General features: G+C 39.7%; 1 protein-coding gene across 6 annotated transcripts in view; it reads left to right on the plus strand.

The window, feature by feature from the left end:
• Window positions 1–25,745, plus strand: part of als2b (alsin Rho guanine nucleotide exchange factor ALS2 b) — a 53,347-nt gene that overhangs the window by 2,544 nt on the left and 25,058 nt on the right. For 2 of the 6 annotated variants that reach the window (XM_049479316.1, XM_022673462.2), the window contains exons 3-16: window positions 4,522–4,670; window positions 5,844–6,886; window positions 8,318–8,494; window positions 8,624–8,774; window positions 11,246–11,296; window positions 14,939–15,107; window positions 16,008–16,104; window positions 16,393–16,470; window positions 17,354–17,545; window positions 21,038–21,209; window positions 21,365–21,554; window positions 23,240–23,305; window positions 24,634–24,796; window positions 24,948–25,079. In XM_049479316.1, the coding sequence (XP_049335273.1) occupies window positions 4,522–4,670; window positions 5,844–6,886; window positions 8,318–8,494; window positions 8,624–8,774; window positions 11,246–11,296; window positions 14,939–15,107; window positions 16,008–16,104; window positions 16,393–16,470; window positions 17,354–17,545; window positions 21,038–21,209; window positions 21,365–21,554; window positions 23,240–23,305; window positions 24,634–24,796; window positions 24,948–25,079 (2,830 nt within the window). Of the gene's footprint in view, window positions 1–4,521; window positions 4,671–5,843; window positions 6,887–8,317; window positions 8,495–8,623; window positions 8,811–11,245; window positions 11,297–14,938; window positions 15,108–16,007; window positions 16,105–16,392; window positions 16,471–17,353; window positions 17,546–21,037; window positions 21,210–21,364; window positions 21,555–23,239; window positions 23,306–24,633; window positions 24,797–24,947; window positions 25,080–25,745 lie in introns of all 6 variants that reach the window. The other 4 variants (XM_049479317.1, XM_015605715.3, XM_049479318.1 and 1 more) reach the window with 2 other exon arrangements.

Here is a 25,745-nt window from a genome sequence, read left to right on the forward strand (position 1 = left end):
GGTGGTGTTCCATAGTCAAATTCTAACCATTTTTTCCTTAGTTCTGATTACTGGGCAAAACATATAAACACTGATGTGTTATTTGCACAAATAATACAGGAACAAGCTGCTATGCTGTTCCTAGCCCTGTTAGCTCCTGTCTGACGAGACAGTGTCGGCTTCAGCTCTACCTGTGGACGGTTGTGTGCCAAGGGGGGCGAGGCCATGAATACTAATTCACAGGTTGACGTCCTTTTCCTGATCGACTCGTTTTTCTGAATATTTGCTTTTTTCTAACTACTGCAGACAGTGGAGGTTGAGGAACAGTTTCATGTACAGCATCATATACAACTCAGAGATCCCTATAGTATTTCACAAAGAACAAGAAAAGTGGATTTTAGATCAAGGACACCTTTAAAATATCCAATGTCCATACATAGAATAAGTCGATATCGTGATCATCGTGACAGGTCTACAGCAGGCTGAAATCATTTATAAACATGTGAGTATACACTCATTTAATTAGCTTCAGTCCCTCCTCATGATTCTGAACAGAAGGAGCCGGTGGCGGTTTTGCCTTCAGGACATCAGGCAGTGGGGAACAGCTCTTTGAATATGAGACAATGCAGCTTGTGTTCACAGTAAATACTCAGCTGAGCCAAGAGCTGTGTCCAAATTTGGCTCAAAATAAAAGTGGACAGTTTGGCAAAAATATAACGGAATGACATTTTTCAAGATTGAAGCTGATGTCTCAAAATATAGTTTTTATGAGTGACGAGAGACTGTATCACAGTAAAAAATATTGTAAATTGAATATGATTCGTTTCTAATTTTGCAATTTTCACACTTTATGAGTAAGTGGATTTAAATTAACAGATCCAGTTATACTTGCATGAATGCACAATATTGTTAGAGTTTGAACTTACTTGAGTTTATATATCTTTTTTACTGATCTCTGAGGCCAAAATATACCATTAAAATGCTCAGAAAAGAATATTGTCAGTAGGTCTGCAGCGATTGGTTGACATGTAAATCATTGACTATAAAAATTTGTTGATACAGAATTTTATTTTCAACGAGTTGTTAGTGTGTGGTGGAGTTTACGAGACCCCAGTGTGAAGAAACGCGAGGAGTAATAAGACAACAGCCATACTGTTGACGGTATATCAGCTTATTACATTTAAACTAGTGGTGTCATTGATTAAAACATTTTATCAGATTAATAACAACAATATTCTTTGATTAACTGTGATTAATTGCATTTGTTCTTCTTAAGTTTTTATAGTGGATATTTAAATCAAAATATATTATTGGTGTAAATTAAAATAATATTAAATACTTGTATGTTTGAGGGAAGATAAAACTAATGTGGGGTGCTGGAATAAAGAATGCATGATAAATTGGAGAGAGGAAACTTTTTTTACTTTATTATAAACATCTGAGCTTGGTTGTAAGAAATTCTAAATTGTAAGCGGCGGGCAGCAGGAGGTACTGACCGAATGAGTCGCAGGTGAGTTCGGATGCATGCACACCCCTGCACCGCGTGTATACGGGTGAGGGCAGATTGCGATGGAAGTTGGAGTCAAACTTAAGAAAAATAAAAGCGCGTTATTGATTCCAAATTAATCACGTGTGTTAACGCTTTAACGTTTTTTTTAACACTTTATCAAATAAAAATATCCAGCCTAAAGTCTGTTTTAAACACACCCATAAGAAGCTTAACTAGGCTAATATCTAAGGTTGCCACAGACATTCACAAGAAACAACACCCCTTGGCCTTTGAATTTTTCAACCGCAATTATATTTTTATTTGGCAGGAAAACCTCAAACCTTGCAGCTCTGACTGAGAGTGAACTGATAAGGGGGAGGAGGGTGTATGTGTTAATCACGTGACTGGCCAAGCTATCGGGTTACAGCAACAATACAAGAGCACAGTACAATGGAAAATATTAATATAAAAATAAGTACTGGTAAATCCTACCGTATTTTTTGCACTATAAGACGCACCGGATAATAAGGTGCACCATAAGGCGCACTGGATTATAATTATTTGACACTAGTAAGGAACATGGGTGTTGCCATGTTTTCTTTCTAATTCAGCAGATATTTTTCAGTCTACCTGCACATTGACTCCAGCATAATTTTTTTACTCAGTATAAAATTTAGAATAGGTTCAACATAGATCATCACAATATATTGTAGATAGCTTACATAGCCTACACTGTGGCCTGATGTGCTCCTCCCCATATATGTAGCTGTATGTGATGCAACGATGCAGAATGCAGCGACTGTGATTGGTTGGCTGAGCACTGTATTCACATGCAGACACATCAACGCAATAGTATAATCGCTTACATTGGTGTAGGCTACTTTTACAGGGTGTGCTATAGATACTGCAAAACAGGGTTCCAGCGGGTCCTTAAAAAGTCTTACATTGTCTTAAATTGACTTAAATATACTGTAAATTTGCTCTAGCACATTAGCAGTGAGTTACCGGGGAGAGAACTAAGATTAATGTAAAGCTAGCTAACATTAGCAGTGAGCTATCTAACGTTACTGGGGAGAGAACTATGGTTAGCATAGAGCAAGCTAACATTAGCGGCGAGTTAGCTAACGCTACTGGGGAGAGAGCTAAGGTTAGCGGAGTTAACATTAGTGGCGAGTTAGCTACATTACGGGGAGAAAACTAGGGTAAGCGGGAGGTAGCTAACATTAGCAGTGAACTATCTAATGTTACTGGGGAGAGAACTAAGGTTAGCATCGAGAAAGCTAACATTAGCGATGAGTTAGCTAACGTTATTGGGTAGAGAACTAAGGTTAGTGCAGTTACCATTAGTGGCGAGCTAGCTACATTACAGCGAGAAAACTAGGGTAAGCGGGAGCTAGATAACATTAGCGGAGACTTAGCTAACGTTACTAGGGAAAGACAGTGGCTGTGACCGAAATGGCTCCCTACTCCCTCATTAGTGTTGCGCTATGTAGGGAGATACTAATAAGTTCACTAATTAGTGGTAAAACGGGAGTGAATTCGGACACTAACTCATCATTATCATGCGCCAGCACCGGTCGCATAAACGCACACAGGTGAGAGAGGGGCTGAACCGTGTTTAAAACTACATAAACACACGAGCTGAGCTCTGAAATAAAGATAGTGAAGCTCTGAGCTGATCATTAAGTTATTTATCTGCTTGTTATTTTTACGCTGTTTAGAAGATGATCCTCACATTACTGAACTACATGAAGAAAACCTTACAAATAGCAGCATACACCGGCTCGCACTGTTGCCAGATTGGGTGGTTTCATGCCAAATGTCGAATTGTGTCTGAAATTGTTTGGAGGAAACGCTGTGATTTGATAGGTGAACAAAACTACCAAGTGTAAAGAGTTGGGAAATTTAACTCATCAGTGTTGCAGTTAGATATCTAACCCTGAAGAGACAGAGCTTTTAGTCCTGATGATGGAAATTTGAAGCTGTGTTTATGTTCGTTATTATATGTGAGTAAGTTATTTCTTTCTTTCATTGCTTGCAAGGTTGTTTTTATGTACTGTTTTTACGTTTTTGTTTCGTGTGTCCAATGATACAAGGCACAAAACACATAATACAAATATGCAGATAAACTCATTTAAATATATTTTTTTGTAATCAGTGATATTTAAGATATTTATGGTATTTTAGTTAAGATCATGTTGGAATAAACCCTGTAATATTGTTAATATGACGAACATCAGCTGGGTGGTTTTCTCTGTAATTTTGTGTATTTGAAACACGTTTTACCCTGTAAATTGGTTTTATCTGAATCCCACTGTAACAATCTGGCAACGCTGGTGACTCGCTGTCCGCTCCGTTTCTTCGGCTGTCTGTTGCTTAGTTGCGAGACTTAGTAAGCAGCGAAGTTTACTATAAATCATGATGCATTATGGGAGTTTGTAGTGCCCTCAAAATCACGTTCGAATCCCCCCTTATGATTCGGACACTAAAAGAAAAATGGCTGACATACTCAATAGTGCCCTAACTAGTAAATAGGGAGCCATTTCGGTCACAGCCTAAGTTTACCGGAGTTAACATTAGCGGCGAGCTAGCTAACACACTAACGTTAGCTGTGAGTTAGCTAACATGCTAACTGCATCACATTGGAACAGTATTTAAAAAGAAAATTGATAACAAACGGGAAACGTAAATTTTCAATACAACATACATTATGAGCATTAAATTTGACTTTTAAATTAGAGCAAGAACCTGGCAAGACAGACTCAAAGCAGTAAAAATCAGTATTTAGAGTGGTGCACAGACATGACCTTTTAAGCTGAAGAAAATCTTTACCACATAACAAAATTTAGCATCAGAAATTTTCAAAGATACATCTAAACAAGTCTGATGAGTTTTTAAAATAGATCTAAAGAGCTAAAGAATTTAAAATAAACAAAAATGTCCATAAGGAGCAATGAGGTATGTTTAGAGAAAAAGGGATGTGAAATTTCAGAAAATGTACAGGAGTGTTAACATTATGATTTACTTTACGCATGTTCTGTTGGTGTATTCAGCTCAGGTGAGGAGGAGAGCTCCGGGGAGCGAGGAGTGCTCCACACCTGGAGGGGCTACTCCTGCAGCGTCACCCCAGAGAAAGTGCTCCTCTCCCGGCCTGTGCTTCAGGCTGCCTTGGGGGCCAAACACGGGGTTCTGCTAGTAGAAGGTAAGCATATACCGAGATTCTTACACAGTGAATCTGTTCTTAATAATAATGCCTCACTTTATCAGTCAAATATTGGATAATTTCACTAGGGCTGCTATCTAACTATATTAGACAAGATTACTACATTGTAAATATATCGTAATATTGTACCTGCTACACAACTTACCATCTGAAATAAACATAGATTTACATCCAAAAAAAAACCTTCATCACCTTTGCCCCAAACTGTGGAAAATTTTACCAAAAATTATTAACTACTTAAAATATCAAGTGAAGACCAACTGCTTTGCAATCTTTTATTTCATTTTATTTTTATGTGTTCCTCCAATATTTATTTATTTTTATGATTTTGTCTGTTCTTATCCCCCTTGATTTAAATGATATGCTTTGTATTTTATCATGATTTGGTCTTGTACTTTTAAAGTCTTAATTATTTAAAAAAAATGTGTTTAATTGCTTGATTTTGTGTACCCATTACCCTTTTTACTTTTTGTTTTAACTCTGTACTGTAAGGTACTTTGAACTGCATATCTAATATATGAACTGTGCTATATAAATAGCTAAACCATTGAGCTAATTTTCATGTTTTTACTAATTCTTTGCTAAAAACGCATTATTTTAATTCCTGTTACTTTTAACATAAATCATAACAGGAATGAGTTCCAGTCCAAATGTTTTAATATAAAAATCAATTATTTGCACATGCAGTCAATTGTTTACTTAAAATAAAGACTCAAGACTTTTCTCTTGAAAGAAAATCAATGGAATCAGTGGATTTGCTTTTAAACATATTTTATAAAGGGCACATGAGTTTTGAAATCTTTCGGATTAACAACCTTGTAAAAAAAGACGTAAAGCTGCTTGAGTTTGACCAGTACATGTTTTGAATAGATAAATACATGTGCTATTAGATTCACAGTTGAAAAAAGATAAAAACAAAAAAAAATACATTTAATTTGGAAGTGTTACAATAAGCGAATGACACCCCTTCTTTGGAATGGCCCACATATATATTTTTGGCTCTGCCCTACAGTCATTTATTGGTGCATTCTGGTATTTTTGAAAATGATTCTGAATCATACAAGAAGAATCCAATCCAATTGGCTCGTGGTGATATTTGAGATGTATTCAGTTGTAATTTGTGTGCTTTACTTAATTGTTTTGCTTTTATAGGAGGACAGGTGTACAGTTTTGGAGAACTGCCATGGAAGCAGAACCAGCCTTCATCTGGAACAACAGAGCCCTTGCTGGAGGCGGGGCTTAGCGAGCAGCATGTTGTTTGCGTGGCGGCAGGTGCCTCTCACAGTGGGGCTGTGACCGAGGATGGCGTGGTGCACATGTGGGGGGACAACACCTACGGTCAGTGTGGCCTATCAGGGCTTTCTGTTGTCCCTAACCCCACCCCTGTGGCCGTGGTGGACTGTGAGGCCACGCCTCCCCAGCCAATCAGAGTCCTGGAGGTGGCGTGCGGGGAGCAGCACACGCTGGCCCTCTCAGCCCGGCACGAGGTGTGGTCCTGGGGCAGCGGCTGTCAGCTGGGCCTTCTGACCACTACGTTCCCAGTCTGGAAGCCGCATAAGGTGGAGCACCTGGCTGGGAGGCATGTGCTGCAGGTGGTTTGTGGAGCCTCTCACAGCCTGGCTCTGGTGCGCTGCCTGCCCCCTCCACAAGAGGCACGCAGGCTCCCTGTGGACAAATGCGGCCAGTGCAACCAGTCGCTCTACACCATGACTGACAAGGAGGACCACGTCATCATCTCAGACAGCCACTACTGCCCCTTAGGGGTGGAGCTCGAGGATGGGGACAGTAAATCAGGATCAGAAGGCAGCTTAGGTCTTGGCAAAATGAAGAGTTCCCCATCTGAGCCAATACTTTCTGCCTACACTCAAAGTCCTAAATCTGTAATCCCCTTAAGTTCCAGTCCTGGTGCTACTTCAGTTTCAGCACCTGCACCTGTCTCAGAAACCCAGGGCCAGACACCCAGAACTGAGTCCCAGCCTGTGTTGGCTGATGGAGTGGTGTCTGGAGCAGCACCACAATCACAAACGTCTGAGACGGACAGCACAGAAGCAAGAGCTTCAGCAGAGTTGACCGCAGCAGGGGCAAAATGCTCTCCATACCCAGACGAGCAGGCACTCAAAGACTACCTAAAGAGGCTTTCAGACCAGACCCTTGCTGAGCAAGCTTCTAAAAACCAAACAGCACAATGCTCTCAGGTTAGTAATGTGTAATACTCTTTTTCTTTTACAGCTGTCAGTTTTATTATTCTTTTTTTTTTTACAAAAGCAATGTTCCAACAGAGATACCATAGCCATCCTTGGGTGCTTTAGTTTTAGATATTGTTTTCAATCCCAAGCTGTGCCAGAGGTTAAAGTCAGATCTCATGTTCTCCTTTAATACAAAGTGTAAACAGAAGGCACTTTCTGTGATTATGTTCTTCCGCCAGGTGAACAGAAATACGTCACTGGGCAGTAGGGGTGTAACAATAGAGAAAATTCACGGTTTGGTTCACACCGCAGTATTAAACCCTGCGGTAGGGGAGGGCGATATGGGCCTAAAATAATATCGTGATATTTAATGGCATTTTCACGATAACGATACTCTTGATCTGACAAAACTCTGGTGATTTGACAAAACTTTATTTAAAAAAAAAATATATAACAAAATGTCTATAAAATGTTATTATTGCAAATGATATGATATGGAACACCCCTACCTAAGATATTAAAAAATACAACAGTTGCAATAGATTTTTAACATAACAATGATACTGGACAGATATTACATTACATTGCATTTGGCAGACACTTTTGTCCAAAGCGACTTACAATAATGAAGTACCAAAGTAATAGAAGTTAAAGGTAAAAACATCTTTAGATAGGGCCTAAAGGAGGTCAAAGGGAATAATGGGATAGAGGAGATGAGGAGGGGAAGAAGGAAATGAGGTTAGAAGTAGTAAGTTTGTTAGAGGTGTTAGGAGAGTTGAAGAGCTCTGTCTTCAGGAGTCTCTTAAAGATAGCGAGAGATTCTCCTGATCTGGTAGTGGAAGGTAGTTTGTTCCACCATTGGGGAACTCTGTATGAGAACAATCTGGATTGCTTTGTGTGAATGTTTGGTAAAGCGAGGCGACGTTCATTGGAGGAGCGCAGCGGCCGGGAGGTAGCGTAAGCCTTCAGGAGTGATCAGTGCAGGTAGGAAGGAGCTGTTCTGTCATCACCTTGTAGGCGATTGTAAGAGCTTTGAATTTGATACGAGCAGCAACTGGTAGCCAATGGAGCTCAATGAGCAGTGGAGTGACGTGCCCGTTTTGGTTGGTTGAAGACCAGACGTGCTGCTGCATTCTGGATCATCTGGAGTGGTTTTACTACACAGGACGGTAGGCCAGTTAGTATGGCGTTGCAATAATCGATGAGTGAGATGACCACTGCTTGTACCAGGAGTTGGGTGGCCTGTTACATTAGAAATGGTGGAATTTTTCTGATGGAATACAGCGCAAAGCGGCAGGATTTAGCAACTGAGGACACATGGTGCATGAAGAAGAGCTGTTCTGAAGAAACTAAAGGGAGAAAGTAACATACAAAATTACGTAATTGAAATACAAGTGGCAATTATAGTCATTTTTGCTTTGTATGTCTTTTCTATTAAAGCCTCTTCCAGAGTCCTCGGATGTTTTCATCTCTGACCCCGCCACCCCTGTTGCCCAGTCTGTTACTCCTATGGGGTCAGCTCTGAATCACCTTGTGGTATCATGTGCATCAGCTGTTGGGGAGAGAGTGGCATCCACATATGAAGCTCTGTCTCTGAGGAAGGTCATCAACTACTGGGTGAGTGTAAAATACCCAAAAACAATATAAATAAAAAATATATATATATATTTTTTTTATCAAGCAGCCAAAAAACATGAGTGTTTTCACTGAGCATTTCTGAAACTGTGTCTCTTGGTGTGTGTCCAGGGTCCCGGTGAGAGCCGTGAGCGTCCGGAGGAGAGGGTGCGCCAGGAGGAGCACCGGCAGGGAAAGAAGAGCTGCAGTCTGGGGGACATCCGTGAGGAGGAGGCCGAGGGGCTCAGCCGCCGCCTCTCGCTCCCCGGCCTGCTCTCACAGGGTACATGCGCTCTACATATCTTATGTCACCACATGAGTAAGTCTGCACCAGTGTAGATGTGGCGGGGGCTTGGTGTCAAAGCAGTAGTTCAGCGAAAATTTTAATTTACACAATTTTACCTTATGATAAATTTAGCCAGTACTCAAAATTATTATTAGAAAGTTTTATTCTTTAAAAAAGCGTGATCTGTATAAATACATGCAAAAGGGAGGCACAGCACCATATACTGAAATTCATAAGACATTTCTATTCAAATTAGGAAAGTTGCAAAACAGAGGTTTTTTTACTAGTGATCTAAGACTTTTGGACTCAAAAAAACCCAAATCTAATTTACAAGCCCATTTAAAACTCTGATTTGCTAGGGCTGACCTTTTGGCTGATAACCCTCAGCCCTTTCTCTAAGGACTGTTTGCTGTGTACCTCTAAACATCACTTTTCCCTTATGGGCTTCTCTGAGATTAGCATTTAGCTTAGCAATTATATTTCTCCAGAATTATCTTCCTGGCTGCAAATATCAAAACCACTATATTTCCCCATAAAGGCCTTTGTGTTTATCGGTTTAATTGTCAAGCTTTCATTAATGCTACAAGGGCTTTCACAAGTGGCCTGGGTCTATATAAAATTTAGGGGGTGTAAATGAGTCAAGACTGTGATGTAAGAGTTTCGGGTAAAGATGCATCGATTCCATGTATTTTTGTACTCTCGTCGATACCAATATGGTTACCTACTCAGAGTTAAGCAATAAGAGGGCACCGAGTGGTCAGGCGGTCTTAGCGCTGCCACTATGATCGGAAAATTGCTTGTTCCAATCCTAGTCATGCAGCTTGTCATCAGCTGCCGGAGTCCTGAAAAAGCACAATTGGCCTTGCTCTCTCTGGGTGGGTGGATGGCGTTCTCTCCCCTTATCACTTCAAAGGGTGATGTTGATCAGCACAAGGTATCTGTGAGCTGATGTATCAGAACCGAGTCGCTGTGCTTTTCTCCGCGCTGTGATGATTTTCAGCGATACTGCATCAGCAGCAGTTTGATAAGAGGCGGTAGATGACTTCACATGTGACTGAGGAGGCGTGTGCTAGTCTTCACCCTCCTCGTGTTGTGGCATCACTAGTGATGAGGGATATGCAGCTGAAAAGATGGGAGTTTTTGGGTTTTGTTGTTGACCTTTTACAGCTCTTATGCATTGGCCCCAAACTGAGTTTGAAGTTCATGCTTTAGCCCTGTCCGGATGGGATTAGTGTGTCAGGGAGTCCTGGGGTAGTTTTCTCTTTTATGGGGGGTTCCCTGTGATTTTATTCCCGTCCGGAACGACCAAGTATGTGTTTTTCTCAGACGTCCTCTGAGAAAATTACAGACTGAAGTACCTTCTGGTTTTCAATGAACTCCGTGGTTGTAAGGTAATTTCAGTCCCATTTAGACTCACATCTCTGAGTTTCGTCACCTCACGTTTAATAAAATAGCTATTTGTCCACTGCCACACACCATAATTACACTTTGGGCGCTCGTTTCCATGGAAATCTCTGTAAACAAAACAGTGAGTGGAAATGGAGGAGCTACTGAACGTGATGTCGTGACCGAGAAAGCCTAAAAACTCGCTCGTCCTCCTGTTTTTTCAATTGCAGTGAAATATTTTGCACAGACTTCCCACTGAGAAACTAATTCCGTCTGGATAGGGCTTTTATCTTTTTCATGTGCCAGATTCGCAGCTATAAAAACTGAGAAGAATACAACTTTCTATTCTAGGGCACCTTTAACACAATTGTGAAAGGAATGTGTAATTAGGTAATTATATATGTATGCCACATTGGCATCAAAACCCATGTGTTCCGACTGTAGTAGAAACCTTAAACACAAAATTTGTTTTGGTTGATAGACTGCATTATGAGTAAGGGAGAAATTGTGTACATTTATATTTTCTCTGCTGGACTTCTGCATTAAATGTTCATGCTTGAGTGAGTTGCTGCTTCCAGAAACATGTGTTGATGTGTGTGGGCCGGTGTTTGTGGATGCTAAATTCTGAATCCAGTTCTGTTTTCTTTGTGTATAAGCAATGCATGATGTGGGTGGCAGAAATTGTTGCTGTCTACACACTTTCACCAATATAAACCTTTTTTTCTGTCATGTGACCAAATTCCAAGAATTCAAAGAATGTCTGCTTATGCAGGCAGAGTGTGTATTAGGTACTTAGCATTTTAAGAATCAAAGGAATGTCCGCTATTGTTTTATAGAATGAGGGGGTATAAAGCTATTGATTTAAGCAGGGCTTTGTTGCTAGACAGTTTGAATGTTTATTCAGTTTTTTGTGTTGACCCAAATTCAAAAGTAAATTCACTGGAATAAATGTATCACATTTGACTACAAATAGATTTTTACATTGCTGTGATACTGTATAATATGTGCTGTAGTCATATAATTAACAGATATTATACGGTGTATTATACAGTGCCATAATACTGTTGTTGAAATGGTTACAGACAAAGCAGAGACGGAAGGGAAGGAGCCGTCTGTTCTTGCCACAGTTACAGGTATTTGTAGGATGTGGTAGAGCTGCACAGCTAGTTAATTCATGATCATGGTTATTTTTGTCTTCCTCTTGCTACCTCGGATCAAATGACAGAATTATTTGATTTGCTAACTTAAAGTACTCAGGGCTTCCCCCATCACTAGCAATGTCCCCAACACCAAAAGGGTAACGATAAAAGTCTCAAGCCTCGATTAGCAAATCAGTCAAATAGATCTGGGGAACTAGCCAATCGATGCCAAGAGGAAAACCAAGCATTTTCAGCTTTTGGATTCTGCAGTTCAGTACAGAATATTGTTAGGAAATGGCAATTCAGGGGAACGGTGGAAGTTAAGATAACCTCTAGAAGATTAAAACCCTGTCAGGACAGGCAAAAACCTTATTCGACCTCCAAGAACCTGAATAAAAGTTGAGCAGTGTTATGACGAAGTTTCAGGTTGGTTCTCCAGCACCAGGGCTGGAGTAGTATTAGCATTACCCATTAACCACTATTTTCCTGTTCAGAGGTAATTATTATCAGTCTGTAGGCTGCTGCTTACCCCGGCTAGCACTGCTGGAGCAGCATTAGCATTACCCGCTAACCATGCTAAGCGCTAGCTATTTATCCGGTTAGAGGTGAGTATAGCCTGTAGCCTGCTGCTAACCCCGGCTAGCACTGCTGGAGCAGCATTAGCATTAGCCGCTAACCGCGCTAGCTCTTTCGCCGTTCAGAGGTGAGTATATCAGACTGTAGCCTGTGCGTTTACCGTGTTAAAACAAGCTACGTGGGACGAACTGCTAGCTAATATCGCCCTGGTTTACCGGAGCACTCAGGTTTCCACAGTGTAGCTCTTTTGTAGATTAACATCCAGCGATTGTTTGATTTTAAAAGAGAGTCTTTTTTGTTACAGTTTTGTTTACTTAGCTTAGCTTTACTTAACTTAGTTAGCTACTCCACCACCACCACCCAGCAGTGAGACCTGCTGAATTAGAATTTAGAAATTCCTTATATTGTCTCTTAATATGCGCCTAATATTCCAGTGTGCATTACGTATAAAAATAGTCCAGAAAATAGACGTTCATCGATAAAGTGCATTATATTCCGGGGTGCCTTATAGTGCAAAAAAAAAAAACGGTAGATATCAAAGCCATAAGAAAATCTTAGAACTTTGAGAACTGAACAATGTCATTTGACCATGGTTCTTAAACTTTAGTTGAAAATGTAGATGTATCTAGACTGGCTGAATAATTGTGATAAAATATTGTGACTTCAAGGAAGAACACAATAATCATGATTATTATTATAGCAGTTGTTGTACTAGTATTTAGTACAGTAACATTAACCCTTGGACCTAGCCAATCACCCCAACCTCCTATTAGCTGGCTAATGACTGTTAGACTACACTGTGTAGAAAAGTAGAAATATTGGAGCTGTTTTTTTCTTCTTTTTTTATTTCTTTATTTAGTCTTTAAACAGTCACTTACCATGAACAAAATTACCTCTGTAATTAAAAAAGAATAGAAACCCTATTAGTTTAAAATGCACCTATAGTAAAAGACAGTGGGCAGCTGCTTTAAAATCTGTGCTAAGGCCAGTTCAGGCTTCTGTATATACTAGTGCATCTCAAAAAATTAGAATATCATTGAAAAGTTACTTTATTTCAGTAGTTCAATTCAGAATGTTAATTTCATATATTATATAGATGTATTACACACAGAGTGATCTATTTTAAGCGTTTGTTTATTTTACGATAAGATAAGATAGCCTTTTATTATCCCACTCAGGGAAATTTGCATTGTTACAGCAGCATAAACAATAGAAGAAAATGTGCAGAGAGTATAAAAAAGATGCATAGACAGGTCAACAAAGGTAGATACACATCTGTTATCTAACAAAATAAATAAAAATCTACACATTTACAGGCAGTAATAAAAAAATGAAAAAGAAATACTAAATATGAAAACAAAACAAAAAAACTACAATTAACAAGTTTGCCAGTTTTATTGTTGATGATTATGGCTTACAGCCAATGAAAACCCCAAAATCAGTGTCTCAGAAAATTTGAATATTATATAAGACCGATCAGTACTTTTGGCAGTGTGGGTAGTGTGCCAAGTCCTGCTGGAAAATGAAATCTGATTCTATATAAAAGTTGTCAGCAGAGGGACGCATGAAGTGCTGTAAGATTTTGTGGGAAAACACCGCACTGACTTTGGATAAAACACAGTGGATCAACACCAGCAGATGACATGTCTCTCCAAACCATCACTGATTGTAGGAACTTCACACTAGACCTCGAGCAGCTTGAACTGTGTGTCTCTCCACTCCTTCTCCAGACTTTGCTCCCTTCATTTCCAAATTAAATTCAAAATTTACTGATAATCAGTGATGGTTTGGAGAGACATGTCATCTGCTGGTGTTGATCCACTGTGTTTGATCAAGTGCAGTGTTTTCCCACAAAATCTTACAGCACTTCATTCTTCCCTCTGCTGACAACTTTTATAGAGCTGCTTTCATTTTCATATTCCAGCAGGACTTGGCACACTGCCCACACTGCCAATAGTACCGATTAGTCTTATATAATATTCGAATTTTCTGAGACACTGATTTTCGGCCATAATCATAAACAATAAAATAAACAAACACTCTGTGACTCAATAGATCACTCTGTGTGTAATACATTTATATAATGTATGAGTTTCACATTTTTAACTGAATTACTGAAATAAAGTAACATTTCAGTAATATTCACATTTTTTGAGATGCACTAGTAGCACAGTATATTAAGCAGGTTATTCTGTAGACTCTGTATGGATTCGACGCAGAAGTATAGTATATAATTCAGCCTTTAGATGGGCAGCTGTAGACTAAGAAGAAGGCTCTCATCCTCTTATAGCAAACCATGAAGATGCACAAAGAGCCGATGTGGCTGCAGGTTTTTACTGTAGTCGAGCCAAAGCTCATGCGATCAGCTGTTTTCAGGGACTGACAAGAGGAATCAGGTGATCAGATTCAGATTCAGGACCCCTGGGAACTTCGATTTCCCCTTACATTACATTCACGACCTAGGTGCCCTTGAAGACGATGCTAAGGTGGGTTGGCTGCCCACTGCTTTAAAACTGCTTTATCAGCCTGTGCCCTACAATAGCAGTCCCTGCTCTGTCATTTAGCCTTGGATATGAGCTTCCTTCTCCTCTTCTTACCCCCTCCCAAGCAACAGATGGACCTCTGTGGGTGGGGAGGGAACAAAACACAGCATGGCAGAAATGTGTATGTGCACCCTCACATTCATGCTTCCACCTGACAGTGTATCCCAGTAGTGTGTGTATGTGTGTGTGTGTTTTGGCTGTCAGCAGATGCTCCGGAGTGTTTGGGTTTGTTTCTCTGAGTCTTGGCTGTGCTGGTAAAGCAGGCTGCACCGGTGTGAATTATTCATGTGACTGCGCTGGCCTGTTTGTTTGGGTGTGATCATACAGCACAGCTGAGCTAATGCATCTTTAATGGAGGAGCAAGACGTATTGAGTTCATTAGGGACAGATACGCCGGTCGAGTGTAAACAGCGCAATAAGAGGCCTTTCATTCAGTTGAGTGGTGTGTGTGTGTGTGTGTGTGTGTGTGTTTGTGTGTGTAAACTGTGTTTTCTCTCACTCTCTCTCGCTGTCTCAGTGTCCCCTCGTCTCCTGCGGAGGGTGAGTCGACCGCCCGTCCGGGCAGTGGCCCTCACACCGGTTGGTGTGGCCGAATCAGACGCCCACCTGCCCTCCCTGCAGACGGAGGTGTGGAGCTGGGGTCGTGGTCAGGAGGGGCAGCTGGGACACGGAGATTTACTGCCCAGGTCAGTACTGAACTCTAACCATAGTAGGGCTGCAACAATTAGTCGATATAATCAGCAATGTCGATTATTTCAATTTGTAACAGTAGCAGTACTGCATTACACAAAGTGCTGGAGAAAGGAGCACAATAGGAGATGCATAAATGGTTCACTAACACAGTTTACACCCAACCTAGTCTGTGTCCAAAAGTTCTCAAACACAACAGATTACATATTTACTCACTAAATATTAGTACTTTCTACGTTTAAACAACATCTAGACACTATAATTGCTCTCAAGTTTGTCACTTTAAGGTAAAATCCACAAAATATTGCTTTAAGTATTTGTTCTATGCTTTCTTATATATGTTTGACAAAAGCAAAGATCCAATATAGAATTAAATGAATGAATGAACGAAGTTCAACTCATATAGCACCTTTTCAATGTACACATATTACACACAACCATTCATACTCAGCACTCATCCACACACCAGTGAGAAGCGGTAGCCAATAGCGCACAGCGTACTCTCAACCGGAAACCACCACCCAACTGGAGTACTGCATCGGGCACTACCGTATTTACCCAGGGCAGAGACAGTCCATATCTGGGCACACAATCATACCACACACTTACACACACACACACCAGATCAGTTTTAGAGTATTTAATTTTTATGGGCAATTTAAAGTATCCTATTTACCTGATCTCCATGTTTTTGGACTGTGTGAGGAAACTGGAGTCCCTGGAGGAAACCCACGCAGACACAAGGGCACATTGGAACCTCCACCCAGATAAGGACTTGAACCCAAGACCCCAGTGCTGGAAGGCGAACGTGCTTAAAACTTCATAGATAGAGTTTTACTTATCTGTTAAAACATTAATATCTCTCTCTCTCTTTCTCTCTCTCTCTCTCTTTTCAGATTGCAGCCTCTCTGTATTAAAAGTCTGAGTGGTAAAGAGGTGATTAGAGTGGCAGCAGGTGCTCTCCACTCCCTTGCGCTGACCGCACAATCAGAGGTGTGTATTCAGACTGTCTGGTGTGGACAAAGTAGCATCAGGGCAGCTTCTTTTGGTCTTTGCTTGTGTGTTTGTGGTGATTTCAGTGTGATCTCAGTATTGGGTGTCTGTGTATATGTATGTGTGTGATTGTCTCTTTATTGTGTGTTTGTGAAGCTAGGCTTTCAGTTTGTGTGTGTTTGTGAAGCTGAATGTATTTGCGGAGTGTGTGTGTGTGTGTGTGTGTGTGTGTATTAGCAGGGCTGAGTGTGCTTGTTGGTAATGCTGAGTGTGTGTTTATTGTGGCAGGTCTACTCCTGGGGCAGTAACAGCTTCGGTCAGCTGGGACACATGGAATCACCCAGCACCATCCCCCGCCTTGCCAAGGTTCACACACACACAAACATATAGTTACATATTAATTAAACAGTTAAAAAATGAGTACAACTCATCAGGTGATCGCTGGTTCGAATCCTGTTCATGTAGCTTGCCATCAGCTACTGGAGCCCTGAGAGAGCACAATTGGCCTTGCTCTCTGGGTGGGTAGGTAGCACTCTCTCCCCACATCACTCCAACGGGTGATGTCGATCAGCACATGGCGTCTGTGAGCTGATGAGTCGCTGCGCTTTCATCTGAGCGCGCTGTGATGCTACTCGGCAATGCTACATCACCCGCAGTTCAAAAGGAGGCGGTGGCTGACTTCACGTGTGTATTAGAGGAAGCATGTGCTAGTCTACACCTTCCTGGTGTGTTGGGGCATCACTAGTGATAGGTGGAGTTCTAATGAGTGGGCTGGGTAATTGGCTGTGTAAATTGGGAAATAAAAATTTAAATAAAATAAAAAAAATAAGAAAAATAAAATAATGCAAAACAACTCATAAAAACCTTTGTCTTTTTGACCATATTTAATGATTAGGATATTTAAGTTTGGTGTTTGAGGGATGGAGATTGAACTCATGTAACTACACAACTAAAACAAAAAAAAAAAGAAATGTATTGTTCTTATAAGTTGTCTAGTTGTAAGTCTAATTTTACATATTTTAAGTATAACAAATATAAAGTATCCTAAATTCTTCCTCACATGAAATCTATATTTTCTAATCATAACCTAAACCCTAACCTTAACCTCAGTTATAAAACCAGATCAATTTGGAACTAAAACCACGCATAATCAAACGTATAAACTCAGCACCCACCCACACAAGCACACAAACAGTGTAGCAGTTTACTCAGTGGTGGAACGTGATTTTACTGTTTGCTCTTTCTGTAGTTGTCAGATGGGATCCGTGCGTGGGATGTGGGGGCGGGTCAGCACCACACTCTCCTATTGGCAGATGGAGATTGCTTCCAGCCAATCCTGTACTACAGCGGTCAGCAGGTGAAAGAAGGGTCAGCCGAGTCGACGCAGGAGCAGACAGGGGGGTACACTCAGCAACCCGTGCTGCTGCCCTTCTGCATGAACGTTAGTGATTATTATTTTTCTTCACTGTTTACAACAGTATGATTGCGTATAAGCAACTTGTAGACATATGGCTGTTTATATCCGTTGTGTTTGAAATATGTATTTTGTTGAAGCAAAACAATTACTCTGATGGAGAGTGGAATTGTGAAACTACACATATTTTTAAAATAGATTAAAATTTCAGATTAATGAACAGAGATGCAGATGATTAGATATCTGTGGGACAAAGGTGTACAGAATTAAGATTGAAATAATAAACTAATCAGAAATTAATATCTAGAATAAGCATTTGAAAAGTGTTGTTTAAATGTTTACTCAGATTTTTACTTTTTTACTTGAATTACTCTAAATGCTTAATTACAGAATATTATAATCATATAGAGTACCAATCAAAAGTTTGTTTACACCTTTCACCATTCATTGTTTTTTCATTATTTGAAAATGTTCTGCATTGTAGATTAACACTAAACATATTGAATTATTAGTAAGCAAATACTTGTATATTATATGAGCATATAAAATATGCTCTATATTTTAGATTCTTCAAAAAAAAACATCTCTTCCTTAAATGACAGCTTAGCACATCTTAACTGGATTTTCTCAGTCAGCTTTATAAGGTAGAATCACCTGGAATGGCTTTCAGATAACATCTGTGCTGAACTTGTCAAGAGTCCACAAAGTAAACAAAAAACATTAATGGTGTCAGTCGATTAAAAAATTTAATCCGATTTAATCACAACAATATACTGTGATTAACTACGAGCTGTCTGGTGTGGGAGCAAGAACGTTGCTTATATCTGTGGAGTCTGAAGCTGTTTTAACACAGAATGCTGAAAATATACAGTGTACCGTGTACTGTGCCTTCAAACACAGTGTTTTCAATGGGACATGCAGTGGGTTGTGAGCAGTGAACGCTGCACATTACTGGGCGTGTAAACAGCATGAAGCAGCAGACAGCGTTTGTACACAGCATTATATTATCTGGCTAATATATTAAATTAATTCAAATTATAGTATAATCAAAGTATATATGATACTTGGGTCAGATCGAGACCAGATCACGTTCTCACCATAAGAGAGCTGCCTCAGAAAAAAGTCTGCATATTGGACGTGGGCATATTGGATTATGATGGAAGTTGGGGTCAAACTTTGTGCCGTAATTAATTGCATTAAAAAATAATACCAATTCCAAATTAATCACGTGCGTTAACGCTTTAACGTTGACAGCCCATACTTTAAGGAATGAAGGTCAGTCAAACCGAAAAATTTCAAGACTTTGGAAGTATCCTCAAGTGCAGTCACAAAGACCATCATAAACATTATGATGAAACTGGGTCTCATCAGGACTACCGTAGGAAATTAAGAGCTAGCGTCTAGGGCTGGGCGATATATCAAGATTAAAAAAATATTGATATATTTTCATATGTGATATAAGACGAAACAGTATAATTTATATCGATATAGACTACGCCACGTTACAGTGAGCCCTGTCAGTTCTTCCGCTGTGTCTCAGCCTCACCTAGCCCCGCCTCCCTCACTCACTAAACACATTACCCCTCCACCACCGCAGTCAGGTAGCGAGAGCGGAGAGAGAGAGCAGGAGACAGAGAAACCTCACGTTACTCATTTCCAGATGGTTTGGATTCAGCGAGTCAGATGAGCAGCAGATTAAGGTATTTTGTAGAGCAGGGGTCAGTAATAGGCGGAATTGGTCCACTAATGCGAACTAGTTAATTTCGACAGGGTTTATTTAGAACTTTACTAACCGTTGACGGAGGTTTTGCAGTGCAGGAAACTCTAAGCCCAATCGCCTGCGTTCTAAATAAAGTGTAGTGCGCACAGAGGAGAGATACGAAGCTCATTCGGACGCTGTTCTTTATAAAAACACACAGTGACGGCTGAACCCGACTTTTCAGCCAAACAGCAGCACGTCTGATGTTCTGAAGCATCACCACTGAACTAAACACTGATCTTTAGAGAAGACATGCCCACTCTAACCTGAACTGACCAATCAGCTTCTTCACATGAGAATGAGAATAGACCTGACACTGTTTCAGCCCAGATTTACAAACAACTCAAACTGCACTTTTTATTTACTTTTTCTTAAGCACTTTAGGTGCCCTTTTTCCAAAAGCACAATATAATTTTTTTATATCCCTTGTTTTAAGGCTACTTTAAGTGGATTAGTATAATTTGAAATGACTTTCAGTTGTTGAGGCTACTCTAATATACAGGATACAGCACTGAATTATAAAAGTACCAATATAACATTTGGAACATGTAGCTTTGTCTCAAAAGTATCTTTTTGATATTACCTTATGGGATTAAAAAAATATTGAGATATTTATCGTATATCGCAATTCTGAAAAAAATATAGAGATATAGTTTTTGATCCATATTGCCCAGTCCTACTAGCATCCCTCTGTTTCACAGGATACGTTCATCAGAGTTACCAGCTTCAAAAACAAGAAACTTAACATTGCCCCAGATAAGAGCACCTACATGCTTCACAGAGTATTTTGGTTTGTTTAACTTGTTTAAGTTACTACATGATTCCTTATGTGTTCCTTCATAGTCATAGTCATAGTGACCTCAGTGTTCATTTACAATGTAGGTAAATAAAATAAATAAAGTCAAACATTGAATGAGAAGGTGTGTCCAGACTTTTGACTGGTACTGTAAATAGTACTATTATTACATCAGTGTAAATGACAATGTATTATTATATAAATGAGAAACAGTTAGCATCGCCAGTCCAGCTGTTAGCATTGTGACTTATTCGAGTTGACCAGAAAGGGTAGACACCACATCATCATGTGTAGGCAGTGGCTTTTATACTGTTTTTATTGATATTGAAATTATATTGAATCAACTGAAATTAAGTATGTATTGTATTAAGAAATGTATTGTGATAAAAATTTTGTTCGTATTTTCCAGCACTAATAATAGATTAATATAATCAGTATTGTATCAGTTGTCTGTAAACCTGTATATATAGTATTGCTCAAATATTTTAGGCACCTGTGTGAATTTCAGTAAAGGAAAAACTTCTTATCTGTAACGTAAGTGTTTATTAGCTCAATAAAACAGTAGTATTACAGTAAATACAAAAAACAATTTTACAAAAAGCAGTGCTATTCCTCATCTAAGTTTAATAGAGTTATTTCTAGTTCTCATCATATCAACACCTGGTTTGGTAAATTGGTAAATTTGGTAAATCAGGTGAGCTGCTGGCTGAGGAGCGTCCAGGAGAAATCTGGAACTTCACTTTGTTCTTCAGCTCGGCTCACAGGATATAACATACTTAGTTAAAAATGAGAATTCCTTGTTAGTTTTTACTATATGTATGTTTATTTGCATCTGTTCATATGTGGTGTTAGTAGTAGTAAAAGTATGTAGTAAAAACACTACATATATTTATGTATATAATCTATATACTGTATATATTTTTGTTTTTGTTTTATGATTATCATTTTTCTGTGTGTGTTATAGCTGGGTTATGTGAGCAGTGTCTGTGCGGGTGGACAGAGCTGTGCGGCGCTGGCTGACCGTAACGTGATGGGCTTTATAGGCAGCCTTCATGAGCTGGCAGCTGCCGAGAGGAAATACTACTGTAAACTGACCAGCATCAAGAGCGTCCTCCTCCAGCCTCTGCTCAAACTAGGTACGAAAGTGTAGGATTGTGCTATATATTGTATTTTACAATATTATTACATTATTAATATAGGACCGTGTTTTATGTGTTATCATCATCATTTATTCATCATGTAAACGGTTGGATTTAATTGATAATCTGCTGCTGATCTGCTTTCTCTGCAGAATCTTTAAGCTCTGCTCTGGGACCGGCCTGTACTGGACTTCTGCAAAATCTGATCAGTCGATTTGGACGTCTGGCTCAGTTAACAGGTCAAAACTCTGCCTCCTTGACCTCGTTTCTGAGGCGCTCGCGTGATGTCAGAGGCCTTGTTCTCCTTGAAAATGCACAGCTGTTCCTGGACACGTATTCTGAGCAAGTACACACTCTCACACACAATCTGAGAACATCATACATACACTAATCACCTGCTGACATTATAGCTGCACATAATGTATGGACAGAAGTTTTTGGACACCTGATTATTCATTGTTTCTTCTGAAATCAAGGGTGTTAAAAGAATTTCTACAGACCAGGCAAAGCTTTCTACTAGCTACCATATTTTCGGACTATGAGGTGCAGCAGAGTATAAGGTGCACTATCTGTGAAAGGTCTATTTTCATACATAAGGTGCACCAGATTGTAAACCGCAACGGATTTTCAGGCACATTATATGCCTCTGACTGCGGTAGCCGCAATGCTAATATTATAATATTATGTTAAAGCACAGAAAGTTTTACTCCGTGAGGCTCCTAATTATGGTAGCCTGTTGTGCCGAATTCAGCACCTTCTCTTGGGAGCGTGCATGCACCATATGAGAAATGCGTGGAAATACCCAAAATTATGTTCTAAGCTACGCTGACTCATAAGAGATAATGAAAATGAAACATGTCACCTGCACTCCCTCCCGAGAGAGAAGGTACTTTTCCTGGCGGGGGTGCTTGGGGAGACACTCACCATGAAAAGCACCTTCTCTGCAGGTGATGTTTCTTTTTTAGTTTATTTGGTCAAACTAATGTTAATGGATTATCTCAGCTTTCGATTTAAGTGACATAGCTCGCTCCCAAGAGGGGGTGCTTTTCCTGGCAGGGGTGAGGAATTCGACATTCAGCACCCCCACCAGGAAATTCACCCCCTCTCGGAAGCACGCACACCGTCTGAGAAATGTGTGCCAAAAATGGAAATACCCAAGATGATTTTCTAAGATATGCTGACTCATAAGAGATAATTAAAAGAAACATGTCAAAAAATCAGCACATCCACCATAAAAAGCACCTTTTCTCCGCCGGGGGGACAGGTGACATTTCTTTTTCAGTTTATTTGGTCGAACTAACATCAGCGGATTATCTCAGATTTCGATTCAAGCGACACAGCGTGCAAAACAAAGCGCTGTGTTACCACATAAAATCAGTTTAGGGTCAGTAAGCACAACCAGAATTCATACATAAGGTGCACCGTATTATAAGGCACTCTGTCGATTTTTAAAGAAAATTAAAGGAAGTGCGCCTGGTAGTTTGTAAAATAAAAAATAAAAAATTACTAGTACTAGATTTTGTCACATTGCTGTGAGGTTTTAATTGCATTAAATGAAAAGACAGAACTGTAAATGATCACTACTCCAACTCACCCACAAATTATCCTCAACTCATCCCCAGCTCATCCTGGCCAAAAGTATTAGATGGAGCACCATCATTGTAGAGAATATTTTACAGTTCCCCTACTGCTCCACAGCTCAGTGTTGGCATTAGATGTGATGCCAGTAGGTTCCTGTTTCTATTCTTTCGACAATACTTTTTGTCTAGAGGGATTAGACAAGCTGTGTGTATTTATTTGCACATCTGTGTCAGCAGTAATATGTAGTATAACGTAATGTGGCTTAATGCCTTCATTAGAAGAGGTGTACACAAACATTTAGGTATATAATGTGGTTGCAGAAATTTACAACTAAAAAAAAATAAAAAATACATAGTATGTATTCCTTTTGAATTAAATTGCCATATTTTTGTGTTTGTATGTCCATTTTGATTGTATATACCCAACATGTGTCTCTTTGTTTATAGGTACTGTGCCAGTGTAGGCAACCTGCTGGTGATGGGAGGCTTTCAGGCTCTCGTCAGACCTTGCCAGTGAGTCACATTTGTGTGTGGGTTTGTGTTGTTTGAGTTTAGGTGTTTCTCTTGTTTATTAAAAAGATCGCAATGGCATTTTGAGCCCTTACAAAGAATCACCATACAATTTCTATATTGCTACATAAATATATCCTAAAACATCATCATATTTTCACAATAGAACCCAGTTACACATATCAGACCAGAAATATTATATTTTGTATATACATTTATATTATATATATATATATATATATATTTATGGACTGAGGAAAATGATCCAATTTTACATATTTGTAACTGGCAAAAGTACGTAAATCTCTACATTGACTATCTGGCCTGACCCCCAGAAAATTCCTAATAAATGTTTATTTGGGTGAGTAAAGCGCTTCAGTTTATTTACAGTAAGCTTAGATTTGAAGATTTCTACTAATGCTATCTGCGGTTAGCGGCTAATGCCGCCCCACAGCTCTACACTAAGGAACCCTGAGAGTTCCAGTAAGCCAAGGCGATATTAGATAGCGATTTGTCCCACAAAGCTTGTTTTAACACAGTAAACATGCAGACTACAGGCCGATAATATTCACCTCTGAACTAACTAGCGCGGTTAGTGGGTAATGCTAATGCTGCTCCAGCAGTGCTATCCGGGGTTAGAAGCAGGCTATAGTGTGATTATACTGAAGCTGAAACTCCTGTATAACACTGTACTTCAGCTGAGTAGCTTTATTGCTCCTTACAACCTGATTATAAAGCACACTGAGAATTTTTGGGAAAATCAAAGGATTTTAAATGCACCTTATAGTGCGAAAAAATATGTAATATAAAAAACATTCTTCCAATAGCCTTATGGCTTTCCTTCTCTGCACATGATCTTTAGCAGACGAGCCATTTTGTTATTTTTGGAGAGCAGTGGCTTTCTCCCTGCAATCCTTTTATGCACAACCTTGTTGTTCAGTGTTCTTCTGATGGTGGACTCGTGAACATTAGCCGACCGTCACACGCCTTGCTTCTAAAGGGGTTAGGAGTGATGTGGGGAGAGAGCGCCATCTTCCCACCCAGAAAGAGCCAGGCTAATTGTGCTCTCTCAGGGCTCTGGTAGCCGATGGCAAGCTACAAAAACAGGATTCGAACTGGCGATCTCCTGATCATATTGATAGCGCAAAGCCCGCTGGACCCCTCAGAGGCCCCATGAGGAGGAGACTTAAAAAAAAAAAAGGACAAAAAAAAGTGTGCAAACATATGATTCTTATTTGACTCTAAAAGTGTAAAAGTGCAATTATTATTTTATTAGTTAATTTAACAATAGTTAAACATGTTAAATCATGTTTCTGTTTCCCTCTCCGTAGGGATGTGTTTGGGAAGGGAGCAGAGGTTGTGCAGAAGTTATCTGAGGGTTGTGAAGATGGGGCGATGCTGGCTGACATTCTGTCTCATCTCTTTTACCTCCCTGTCCGTCATCTCCACGAGTATGGCCATCTACTGCTTAAGCTAGCAACATGCTATGAGGTGGTGGGTACACGTGCACAAAGAATTATTTGCACCGTTGTAATTTCTGTGTTTGTGATTTTTATTTTATCAAATATTAATATTATTAAAAAAACATTCATCATATATTTGTGTGTGTGTATGTGTGTGTGTGTGTGTGTGTGTAATTACCCAGAATTCCATGGACTATCAGAAACTGCAGGATGTCTGTTCCAAGTATGAGTCGCTGGTTCTTCTTCTCAAGAGGAAGAGGAAGGAGGCCGAGTACACACTACACTTCTGGAAGAGCTTCCCTGGGAAGATGACTGTAAGGGATCTACAGATCTATAACTTAACAAATATACCTCATTACTTGCAATCAGGTTGTCTGTGTGCTGCACAGTATAATATTTTCATTGGAAGCAAAACAGCAGGACATAATGCTGCCACCACCATGCTTAACAGTTGGTACATTGTTCTTAGGGTTGACTGCCATGTGGGGTAATGTATTTTTACAATAGGATGACTGATGAGATGAAATGACATGAGATGGGAGTGGCTGCTCGATATATAAACTGCTGCCACCTCAAAAAACGTGATGATAACTAATATTATAACACTGTTTGTGGTAATAATTAACCTTTCGTTCGCTATAGGTTCTGCTATACAATGTCTTTTGGCTTTGTTGTTTCTGTGCATTATTTAACACCTGAGGTTTACCACAAAATTGCACTGACATAATTGTGCTGGTCATAAAATCCAACCCCTCTCTTTTTCAGAAAAGCTTATTCCCCACATTACGATTACCATGGGGTTTGTTTAACCTAATTTTCACTTAAGGGTGTACTCACTTTTATTGCCAGTGGTTTAGACATTAATGGCTGTGTGTTGAGTTATTTTGATGGCACAGCAATTTTATACTGTTGTACAAGCTTTACACTGACTACTTTCTTTTATGGTATTAAAGTTTAATATCTTCAGTGTTGTCCCATGA

Source organism: Astyanax mexicanus, chromosome 5, assembly GCF_023375975.1.
Source record: "Astyanax mexicanus isolate ESR-SI-001 chromosome 5, AstMex3_surface, whole genome shotgun sequence".
NCBI classification, from domain to species: domain Eukaryota; kingdom Metazoa; phylum Chordata; class Actinopteri; order Characiformes; family Acestrorhamphidae; genus Astyanax; species Astyanax mexicanus.